The sequence below is a fragment of the Phyllopteryx taeniolatus genome, chromosome 11 (genome assembly GCF_024500385.1).
Source record: "Phyllopteryx taeniolatus isolate TA_2022b chromosome 11, UOR_Ptae_1.2, whole genome shotgun sequence".
Lineage (NCBI taxonomy): Eukaryota > Metazoa > Chordata > Actinopteri > Syngnathiformes > Syngnathidae > Phyllopteryx > Phyllopteryx taeniolatus.
Window position 1 is genome coordinate 9,566,924 of NC_084512.1, and position 12,558 is coordinate 9,579,481.

Genomic DNA, 12,558 nt, shown 5'->3' on the forward strand with positions numbered 1-12,558 from the left:
AGAGGGACGGCCAAGGTTAGATGTTTTGGAGACAAAGTTAGAGAGAGCAGACTTCGATAGTTTGGACACGTCCAGAGGAGAAATAGTGAGTATATTGGTAGAAGGGTGATGAGGATGGAGATACCAGGCAAGAGAGCTAGCGGAAGACAAAGAGAAGGTTGATGGATGTCGTGAGGGAAGACTTCAGGGCAGTTGGTGTTAGAGAGGAGGATGCAGGAGATAGGCTTACATGGAAAAGGATGACAAGCTGTGGCGACCCCTAACGGGACAAGCCGAAAGGAAAAGAAGAAGAGTGCTATAGTAAAAAATAACAAAAAAGACAAGATTAAAATAAAAATAAAGTTAAATTGTACATATTCGAAAAGGAGTCGGAAGAAGTAAAAACATAATAACTCCTATGGTCCTACCACTAACTCTACTTCCTTGTGATCCTATATTGCAAGGTATCTGGGGGTTATAAACCGTGCAGTGATGTATTACGCTGCATAGTCCTCATTAATTATTTTCTTTTCATTTCACCTTGAAACAGCATTTTTCGGATTCAGAAATCAAATTTAGTTTCTCGTTCCATAAGGAACCTTGGCCAAGGTGGGATTTGTTCCCGCACGACGCTGTTTTCAACAACCCCCTTTCACTTCCTGTTATCGTCCAAAACATAACCCAGGCACGGAAGCTCATTTATTGTCACAGCTTTCGACCAACAAGCTTGAATGAAGTGCAAGCAGTGATCTATAATTATGATTCCATACACTGTCAACATCAAACTCGCAGCTCGGACGTTGACTGGCACTCTCAATTTGCAGAATAAAACCGCAGTGGATTGGTGAGTATTGCAGCTGTTTCGTTGGCATGCACATCGGCAAATTGATTGGAAGCGACCGTGTTTACATTTTCCTCCACATCGCGTTGCTTTTCGGAATGCGTAAATGTTTTCTTTATTGGTTCCCTTCGACTGGTAAGTGCACTAGTGCATGTGTCATTAGTTGTTGGGATATGTGTATTTTGTCAAGGATGTTGGATAAAATGTGGGAGGCATCTCGTGTCAGGTGATAAGCATTTTGCTGGGCCTGTTGGATTTATGAAGCCTTCTCCTTGTTTAGAAATGTAACAAGAGACGTGAGTGTAGGAAACAAGATGTTTTTGCCCGTCCCGTAATAATTTGTTTGTCATAAAATATGTGCATATTGACATAATTTCAGTGATTCTACTGATCTAAATGCATATATACGTGGTACCTGATCTATATGCATATGTGGTACTAATACTATATAAATGAAAACTCACAGGTTGTTTAATGGAAGCAAACGTGAAAACAAAACCCCTTTACAATTCAATAGAAAATCATACAGACATTATATAATTAACAGGTTATTTGAGTGCACACTCCCTTAGTTGATGTGGCGGCTGTTACAGGCGAAACGGTATGAACATTTCATATCATGATTATAGTGACCAGAATGATCCCGGTTGTCAGCATTATTACAATATTGCTTTAAAAAAGTAAACTAAAAGATAACATGCACCTAAAGCATTTTAACATTTTATTTAGGATAAAACAAGTACAAAATCAGCAACCCTATGCACTTTTTACATGTTAAAAATTGTAAACCGGCTGTACGGACTAGCGAATGATACGCAAATAGGCATGCAGTAGAGCAAAACTAGTGTGTTGATCAATGTTCAGGCTGTCCTAGTCAAATTTTTTTGCACCCAAATTCGGGTCAGAGCAAATTGATTCTGAGTATTTGCCGATACCGAGTCCTGATCTTAAAGAACAAAAAAAGAGTGCATCCAAGTTTTCTCATTTGTCTTTATTTTATAATTTTTTTTGATAAAAGTATCCCAACATGATAGATTTTTATTTTATGCCTAGTGCAGCAGTGGTGACGCACGAGTTGGCACATCGGCCTCGTAGTTCTGAGGACCGGTGTTCGAGTCCCGGCCCTGTCTGTGTGGAGTTTGCATGTTCTCCCCGTGCCTGCGTGGGTTTTCTTCGGGCACTCCGGTTTCCTCCCACGTCCCAAAAACATGCATGGTTAATTGAAGACTCTAAATTGCCTATTGGTATGAATGTGAGTGTGAATGGTTGTTTGTTTATATGTGCCCTGCGATAGGCTGGCGACCAGTTTAGGGTGAACCCCGCCTCCTGTCCAAAGATGGCTGGGATAGGCTCCAGCACCCCCGCAGACCCAGATGTACAGAAAATGGATGGTTGGATGGATGCAGCAGTGGTTTAAACCAAGTACTGTAATCAAATAAAATCGTTTTATTAGTGATGCACCAAAATGAAAATTCTTTACCGAAACCGAAAAGCGACAATGAGAAACCTAAGGCCAAAAAGTGAAAGCTGAAACACTGAAATAAATTACTGTGCTAATTATTAGTAAAATTACATGTATGGCAATGACTGCAGAGCTGCCAACCTATAGAAATTCACTTCCGGAACTATTATTATTATTATTATTACAGTTATTGCAGTATTTTGTAATCGGATAAGAATTAATCTGCAAACTGTTCAAATGCAGAACATATTTACTCTGTAATCATTAATATATTGGGGCTTCAATATTTATTTTAATGTTTTTACTGCATCAACCTTGTCATGGCAGAGGAGTTGCAGCCAAATGTCTTCTCATGCATGCTATTTTAGTATTTCCTGTATCCAGTGTTGCTGCTGAAATTATGAATATTTCATCATTGTGGGACCAATAAAGATTATATTATAAATATTTATTATATTAATGTACTTTTAACCATATATGCCCATTTTCTGAATGTCATGAAGTGGACTAGCTGTGATGTACATTTCCGCCTTTAGATTCGGGTCCCTGTGTGGCTCTCTACCCTTATCGTGTATTACAGGATTTTCTCTCGAGACTCTTAACTTGCCTGCTATTTTGCTCTTCAAAGTTGGTTACTCTCCACTGTAATGCTGGTTAGAAAGCTCACATTGTATATATTTAGCCATTAACGTAGTTCATTGAGGACATTTTTCTGAATTTGAATTGTCCTTTTGTGTCCTTTTCACTTTGCTTTTGCCGAAGCAGCCATGAACCGTTTGTGCAGCAAACTCTCCATTTACGTATTTTTTGTTGTGTGTAGATGCCAAAGGACCCGAATAAATAAACTATCAATCGGAATTCAAGTACTGTAATTTCTCAAATTTTTTACCCCCACAAAAAAAATTGTCAAAAGTCAACAGTGCGCATTATACATAGGTATAGTGGAAAATGAATAAAAACTTTCACATTTTATAAATTTATGCCGCCATCTAGAGATTATGAAAATCTGTATCCTTTCATTCTAGTATGCCACTGCCACCTAGAGTTTATCAGAAAGGTTTAGCCTACACTTTCATTCCAATATGACAGGGGTACATATGACTGCATATACAGTGGGTACGGAAAGTTTTCAGACCCCCTTAAAATTTTCACTCTTTGTTATATTGCAGCCATTTGTTAAAATCATTTAAGTTTTTTTTATTAATGTACACACAGCACCCCATATTGACAGAAAACGTAATTGTTGAAATTTTTGCTGATTTATTAAAAAAGAAAAACTGAAATATCACACCGCAATAAGTATTCAGACCCTTTGCTGTGACACTCATATATTTAACTCGGGTGCTGTCCATTTCTACTGATCTTCCTTCAAATGGTTCTACACCTTCATTGGAGTCCAGCTGTTTGATTATACTGATTGGACTTGATTAGGAAAGCCACACACCTGTCTATATAAGACCTTACAGCTCACAGTGCATGTCAGAGCTAATGAGAATCATGATGTCAAAGGAACTGGCTGAAGAGTTCAGAGACAGAATTGTGGCAAGCCACAGATCTGGCCAAGGTTACAAAAAAATATCTGCTGCTTTGTCTACTTTTGTGGCTCATCTCTGTACTTCTTTGCAAAATCTGTTTATTATTCAAAACACACAACCTCATCTGTGAAGCATGGTCGAGGTAATGTCAAGAGGCTGCACTAAAGGCCTGAAAAATAATTTCAAATGAAGAATGCAACAGTTTGGTGAAGTCACTGGGTCACAGGCTTGATGCAGTTATTGCAAATAAGGGTTATGCCACCAAATATTAAATGTTATTCACTTTAAGTTAATTGAATAATGTCTGTTCCAATACTTTTGCTCACTTGAAAATTGTGTGGCTTCAAACAAAAGGTGCTCTGTCCTGAGTTGTTTAACACATCTAGATGTAAATAACATTGAATAAAAGCTGGAATTCTGAACTTTTGTCTCATACTCATCTTTTGATCTGAAACCCAAATGTCTTCAGTATACAACAAAAACAAAGGAATTGACGTTGCCTGTATATGGTCAATGATACCATAGATTTTGTTATGCCGAGTCCTCACACTTCTTTGCTATAGCGTTATTCTCTATATCTCAGCTTTTTGCTCTACATGTTATTCCTTACAAACATCCTCTCCATCCTCCCATTTTCTGTTTTGTAGGGGCTGGCAGGGGCTGATAGCTCAGGGATGTCACTCTAGTATTCTCATTATCGATCCAAAGACATCACAGACCATCCAAGTGCTGGAAAGACACAAAGCCAATGTGGTCAAGGTAAGCACTTCCTCAATTACCTGGCTGCAAACATGTTCATGTGCCTATTGTATTTAAAGGAAGCGTATAATAGGTTAATTTACATTGAGGTGGAATTTTTAATCAAGACATTGTGTTTCTCTGTATTCATGTCCGCTTGCATTCAAAGAAAAATAGAAAATACTTTAGTAAGTCCAGTAGAGCTGTGTGATGTATATCATAGTGTGATATAAAAATGTCTGTTCTCTATCATTTATACGTTATTTTGATATGTGGGGTATTGTGTTAGCACTGTTGCTACACTAATGTAGCGTATGAGACGGTAACGGCACTAAAGTTGCCTTTCTATTGCGTCATCCTTGTGCATCACTCTTCAGGCATGGCCAATCAACCCTCGCTTAATCCAGCTCTATTCGTGTAACATTTGGATTGAGCGTAAATCAGTTATTCATGCCTGGAGAGCGGGGTTAGTGTCACTATTATTACTTTTATCTATATAATAATAATATAATATATTATATTACTACTAGTATTATTACTATTATTATATACTGTCACTATTACGCTGATCACTAGTAAGATGAGTTCAATAAACAGAGTCTTTGCGGTGTACATGTGTAATAGATGCTCGCTCGTACTGTGCAAGATTACGTTGGTAAAACCTCACTCTTCAAGAGCCTTTAGAGTAGCGCTGGTCGGTGGTTTAGCAGCTGGACTCTCAATCTGGGGGACAGTGATAGCGTAGCTTCGGGCCTGTCAGGACCGCACCGGATGACCACCGTCACACATTGACTCCAAATTAGAATGAGTTCCTGAAATTGCCATTACTTCATTGTAATTCTAAGGAAAAATACTTTATCAGGATATCATTATTGAGATATAAAATTACCTATAATGGGGTATAACATTTTGTTCACATTGCTCAGAACTAGAGTACTGTAAATAATGGTTATTTGTAAAAACAGCCAAAAAGGGGTTCATCAGATGATTCCACTCACTGGTGCTTTTTGGCCTTGTATATTTGTCAGGTAAGATATATACACAGCTGCTGGTAGAGAACCTTCTAAAAGTAAAGTATCATTTAACCATTGTTAGTATTGTTTGACCTTGAGCTAAGTAGTTGTCGGACACTATTCATTCTGTGGAAGGATGCCTCTCTGCAATGACTGAGTGTGTGCGCGTGTGTCTTTTGAAGAAGACTAATAATAGGCCGTAAATTCAACAGTGGTTATCAGACGGTAGGCTCTGCCTGAGGCTTCCATTCTTTTCTCCAAGACGCACTCAATCTTGGACACCCTGCAGCAATTGGCCATCTCTCACCACACAGTCACCACAACAGGCATTTTGGGGGATAATAAAATAGTGGGTAGTAAAAGAAATCACTACCATCGAGAAGGAAATAAAATGGACAAACATGATTATATAATACTGTGCTTTGAGCAATTTGTCTTTTAGATTCAACATGTTCTTTTTCAGAGGAACTCTCTATATGCAGACCATTCAGGCTCAGACGCCTTTCTAATTCAGGCAAATGCGTATTATTATTGTTTCGACAAAACCTGGTATTTAAGAAGTGCATTGTCATTTATGGTTGTCTTTTTTTTCACTTGCACAGCTTTCTGGCAGATTTACTGATCATTGCAGTAGCAAATGTATGCACAAAATAAATGAACAGAGCCCTTGTTAACCTGTGATTCAAAAATAAAATATACATGCAACAACTAATGAGCTTTTATGTACGTATGTTCAACACACAACAGCACATAAACACACCACAAACATCAGCATGGAGCCGCTCCACAGTTGCGTGAATACTTAAACATTCAATGTGCACTGAAACGCTTGCATTAATCCCTTCAGTAGCAATGTCGTCGCATCAACTTGAAGAGACGTGAGGCCCTCTAGTGATTAATGCTATCTTGGACCTCCTGACATTCTATTTTATTTAAAAGGTCAAGGTCAGATACTCACATTTAAGTGAGGTAGTTTAAGTAATCCCCTTAATAAATCATTAGCTCAAAGATGACCTGTGCTGTGAGGTGAATTCTTGAGGGTGCTTCTTTACGAATTCAGTTGGGGGGCAGTAACAGGTTTGCACAAAAAGGCTGTAGATTTAAGATCCACTGAAGCCAAAAATACGGAAATACGGAAAAGTGGTCGCTGGAGATATGCCAGTGAATGCACAGAATACTTGAGTACCCTTGAGCAAGACACTAACAGACATTTTTTTTCTGATACCCTCTCACGATTACGTGAACGTGGCCTGCTAATTAGCACAAGCCGTCTATTAGCAACAAGACCAGCAATCAAGATGCCTGACTTTTCCACTGAGGACTGTCATGGACTGCTGCAGAGGGTGTCAATCATGGAAACGAAAATCCACCGTCTTGAACTGTATGTGGATGTAAATGGACAGTCGGGGAATTAAACCACTCTACCGATGTCTCAAAATGGTGAGCAGAAGTGTGCTAACAGACAGCCACTTAGCTCAACAAAGAGGACGGATGTGGACTGTGGAAACGGTCATGGATTATCCAGCAGTTCTCCCTGGAATTTACTGGGAGCAAAGCTCAAAGATATGGGACAACATCTAAAAGGGAGGACACAACACCAGCAGATTACCGAGGAATCTGGCTGGCCTGCGTTGCGTGCTGCTTCAACCCCGAGTGAGTGGCCGTGGACGGTCGCGACAGCGAAGGGCAAGAAAAAAGGACACGAGTCAATGCAAAACATTGACATCAGACTTACAAATAGCTTTGAGACACTTTTACAAGACCCTGCCCAAGAATGCTCATCCCCCACCACCACTGAAAGGTATGAAACTAAATCATACAAGAAAAAAATGGCACCCCAAACGTTAATAGTTGGTGATGGAACTGTCAAGGATGTGAAACGTTTTTGCAGTGAGAAGAACACCAACGTACTGTGTTTTACCAATGACATGGTGTCTGAAATCTCACAAAAATCCTGGAGATCACTAATCAGCACCCAACTGTGAAATCTGTCATTATACACAGGGGCCCTGGATGTTATCAAGCAGCAATTTATGGAGGATTTTTAAAAACTGCTGTCAGTTATTTGCACTATTTTGTCAGAATGAGAAACTTTAACATTCATTTTGACAATAATGGAAAAAAAAATCAAAAGAACTCTCTGCTATACTTGACACATTTGACCTCTCTCAACATATTAAGAGTCCAATCCACACTCAAGGTCACATCTTAGACCTGGTCATCTCTAAGGATGTTGCAATTCTATCAATTGACATTAAGGATATAGCTATTTCTGACCATTTTTGTGTATTCTTTGAATTACAGATTCTTCCAAAAGTTCAGACAACCTCTATGTCTATTAAGAAAAGGTACATAAATGAAAGTACCACCACTAAGTGGAGACCATAGCTGTGCCACAAACTGTGAATGCTGAGACAGGTGATGAACTTTTGGATAATTTCACCTGGAAAATCTCAAATATCATTAACGCTGTCAATTCTATTAAAACGAAGACAATCTTGAGGTGACCTAGAACACCGTGGAGGAGCACTATGATGGTAAAGACCTCTAAATCAAAGTGTAGGAAAGCAGACCGTAAGTGGAGATAAACTAAACTCCAAATTGACTATGAACTCTACAGACAAAGTATTTGTACTTTTAACCAAGAGTTAGTCAGGCATAGACAGCTACACTTTTCTGAAATCATCAGTAAGAACTTCAACAATACTCGCACTCTGTTTGCTGTGGTTGACAAGCTCACAACCTCCCCGAATCAGATAGCTCCACAAATCCTAACAGCAGATACATGCAATGAATTTACTTATCAGAATCAGAATCAGAATCATCTTTATTTGCCAAGTATGTCCAAAACACACAAGGAATTTGTCTCCGGTAGTTGGAGCCAGACAGACAGTCAATTTGCAGAACACTTTGGAGACATAAAGACATTGACAAAAAACAATTGTGCAAAAAGATGCAGAGTCCTCGAGCACTTAGAGCAGTTCGAATGACTAATATTGCAATAGTCCGGTGCAATGACCATTGTGCAAAGGGCGCTGAGACTTCAAGGAGTGTATGCGGTTTAAAGTGACGAGTAGTGCGATAATCTGGGACAATGTTGGTTGTGCAAATGTTACAGATACTCCTCAATCAGTGTGCAAATGGAGCAGATGCTACTCTGGCATGAGTGGCCAGTATATGCAAATAGTGCAGCATGGCGAGACAACTACAGTGAGTGCACGAGTAATACATAATTGGCCCCACAGAAATGTGACAACGAACTCAAGTCAAAAAATTGCCAGCTTGTTGTAATGGAATTATGGGTTAGCTGTTTAAGAAGTTGATTGCAAGCTGTTGGAATGTCTACTAGTTCTAGTTTGGATTGATCGGTAGCGCCTACCTGAGGGAAGGAGCTGGAAGAGCTGGTGACCGGGGTGCGGAGGGTCCGAGAGGATTTTGCATGCCCTTGTCTTAGTTCTGGCAGCGTGCAAGTCCTCAAGGGTGGGTAGGGGGGTATCGGCAATCCTTTCAGCAGTTTTGATTGTCCGTTGCAGTCGGAGTTTGTCCTTTTTTGTAGCAGCACCAAACCAGACTGTGATGGAAGAACACAGGACTGATTCAATGACCGCTGTGTAGAACTGTCTCAGCAGCTCCGGTGGCAGGCCGTGCTTTCTCAGAAGCCGCAGGAAGTACATCCTCTGCTGGGCCTTTTTGAGGACGGTGCAGGGATGTAGGTCCTGAGAGATTGTAATTCCCAGGAACTTGAAGGTCTCGACGGTTGACACAAGGCAGCTGGACAACGTGAGGGGCAGCTGTGGCGAAGGATGCCTCCTGAAGTCCACGATCATCTCTACAGTCTTGAGCGTGTTCAGGTCCAGGTTGTGTCGGCCGCACCACAGCTCCAACCGCTCCGCTTCCTGTCGATTTGCAGACTCGTCAACGTCCTTGATGAGGCCGATGACAGTAGTGTCATCTGCAAACTTCAGGAGTTTGACAGTCTGGTTCGCTGAGGTGCAGTCGTTCGTGTAGAGAGAGAAGAGCAGCAGAGAGAGGACACCCCAGTGCTGATGCTGCGTGTGGATGAGGTGGCCTCCCCCAGCCTGACCTGCTGTGTCCTGCCCGTCAGAAAGCTGTAAATCCACTGGCAGATGGCAGGTGAGACGCTGAGCTGGAGAAGCTTGGATGAAAGGAGTTCAGGGATGATGGTCTTGAACGCTGAGCTGAAGTCCACGAACAGGATCCTCGCGTAGGTCACTGCACTGTCGAGGTGTTCTAGGATGAAGTGCAGTCCCATGTTGACTGCATCATCCGCAGATCTGTTCGCTTGGTAGGCAAACTGCAGGGGGTCCAGCAGGGGACCTGTGACACTCTTGAGGTGGTCCAGCACGAAACGTTCAAAGGACTTCTTGACCACAGATGTCAAAGCGACAGGCCTGTAGTCATTCAGACCCGATATTGCAGGTTTCTTGGGGACTGGAACGATGGTGGAGCGTTTGAAACAGGATGGAACTTCGCACATTTCCAGAGATCTATTGAAGATCTGAGTGAAGACTGGAGCGAGCTGGTCCGTGCAGACTTTGAGGCAGGATGGGGACACATGGTCCGGGCCTGCCGCTTTGTTAATCTTTTGTTGTTTGAAGATGCGTCTCACATCCTGTTCATGGATGGTTAACGCAGAGGTCAGAGGTGTGATTGTGGTCGCGGGTGCGGCCGGGTGGGTGTGTTCTTTTTCACTGTTTTCACTGTAGGCTTCACACATTTAAGTTCTTGCCTGTACATCGGTATTAAGTGAATTAAGCAGTGATCAGACGAGCCCAGGGCTGCACGAGGTATAGCACGGTATGCGTTTTTTACCGTAGTGTAGCAGTGGTCTAAAGTATTATTTTCCCTGGTAGGACAGTTGATGTGCTGCTTGTATTTAGGGAGTTCGTGGTTGAGTTTAGCTTTGTTAAAGTCCCCGAGAATAATGAGGGGTGAGTCCGGGTGTTTTTTTTCAATTTCGTTGACTTGTTCGGCGAGCGTTAGCAGTGCGGCGTTCGTGTTAGCTTGAGGCGGTATGTAGACTCCAGCCAGTATGTACGATGCAAACTCACGTGGCGAGTAGAATGGTTTACAGTTTAAAAATAGCGACTCCAAATGCGGGCTGCAGTGTGTGCTGAGGTCCGTGACGTCCGTACACCATTTTTCTTTGATATAGAGGCATATCCCGCCGCCCTTTGTTTTCCCCGATGATTCCATGTCGCGGTCCGCTCGATGAATGTGAAAGCCGGGAAGCATGACGGCGCCATCGGGTACAGCGTCCCAAAGCCAGGTCTCCATGAAGCACATGGCCGCGGAACGTCCGAAGTCTTTACTGGTCTTTAACAGAAGATGAAGCTCGTCCATTTTGTTGGGTAGGGAGCGTACATTCGCAAGGTGGATCGACGGGAACGCCAATCTGTGTCCTCTCTTGCGGAGTTTCACCTGAATGCCGGCCCGTTTCCCTCTGTGGCGCCGCTTCCGTTTCCATGCGCCGAAAACCACGGACGCCGCTCCGGTGAGTAACTCGGGGAAAAAACTGAGCGGATTTGCGAAAGTTGGTGACAGAAAGTCCGGAGTAGTCTCCTTGATGGTTAGCAGGTCTCCCCTTGTGTAAGTGAGTCGTGTAAGGTCTCCAAAGACGGACGAAAAACACAAAAACAAAAACAAGACTAGAGAGCGCGTTACCGAGGCGACCACACTGGTAGGCGCCATCTTTGTTTATTTTAGTGAAAAAATACAATCCATCAGGTTAAATATTAGCACAAATCAGCAAAATGATAAAATGATACTACATCTGAAGCCACCCAGGAAAAACTCTATTACCATGTCAGAATTTGATACATTTGACCAAAAAACTGTGGCGAAAACGGTTCAGCAGCTGGAACCATCAATGAGCTGACTTGACTCAACACCATCTGACTTTTTCAAAGTTATTGCGAAGTCTGTGCTAGCTGATTTGGAGCAAATAATCAATTGCTCACTTCAGTCGGGCAAGTTTCCTAAAGCTCTTAAAGTAGCTGCCATTAAGCTTCTGCTAAAAAATAGAAAGCTGGCCAAAGCCATGTTAGCAAGCTATAGACCCATGTCAAATCTCCCTTTCATAGCCAAGATTGTTGAGAAAGTTAGTTAGTTTAAGTTCTTGAACTTAAATGGACTTTTTTGACAAATTTCAATCAGGTTTCCGAACTCATCAGAGTATAGAATCTGCTCTTATCAAAGTGCTAAATGATATAAGGTTGAATACTGAGTCGGGAAAGGTGTCAATTCTGGTCTTGTTGGACCTCAGTGTGGCTTTTGATACGGTAGATCATAATATACTGCTGAACAGGTTGAAAATGTGCGTAGGTTGTTTTTTGAGAGAGAGAGAGAGAGAGAGAGAGAGAGAGAGAGAGAGAGAGAGAGAGAGAGATGGTCCTAGAGCTAGATATATATTAAAGGTGGCATACCAACTTTTTCTTGTATTTGGGATGTAATATTGGCTCTATGGTGCCTCAGTAAACATGTGAAATATGAATTCAAATTGTCCACACGTTCCAGAGGTTTTTCTTCGAAGAGGCCTGTAATCAGGTCGTTCGAATTTCTCAGGCTTATCTACGTCACTAGCGAAGATTTCCGCCTACTTCTGCTCTCCTGTCAACATATCAAACACGTGTGCTCTCACAAGCATTGGGGGTTGGGTCTGCTACATGGAGACAACCAATCAGAGGAAAGGGGGCGGTCTTAGCCAAATATGGACAAAGCGGATACAAAACTGGGTCAAACAGACGTAGCTGTCAGAGGGGCCTTTTATGGACACTCGTATGACAAAACCAAGGTGTTTTCTGAAATATAATTGACACTTTTGTACTAAGTCCATGTTAGGGAGTCACTCTATGGAGGTCTCAATCGCCAAAATATGAGACATTTAAAGGTACAGGCATGCAGATGAAACTTGAGTGTGTGTTTTGCATGTGTGAGACGTTTGACTTGATTGCACTTCATAAAACCAGT

At 41.8% G+C, this 12,558-nt stretch overlaps 1 protein-coding gene across 4 annotated transcripts in view; it reads left to right on the forward strand.

The window, feature by feature from the left end:
• Positions 1–622: 622 nt before the first annotated feature.
• The window catches only part of wdr11 (WD repeat domain 11), a 57,661-nt gene continuing 45,725 nt past the window's right edge, over positions 623–12,558 (forward strand). The window contains exons 1-2 of one of the 4 annotated variants that reach the window (XM_061789623.1): positions 623–823; positions 4,465–4,576. In XM_061789623.1, coding sequence (XP_061645607.1) covers positions 738–823; positions 4,465–4,576 — 198 coding nt within the window. In that variant the 5' untranslated portion in view covers positions 623–737. Of the gene's footprint in view, positions 824–889; positions 956–4,464; positions 4,577–12,558 lie in introns of those variants that run through there. The other 3 variants (XM_061789622.1, XM_061789620.1, XM_061789621.1) reach the window with 3 other exon arrangements.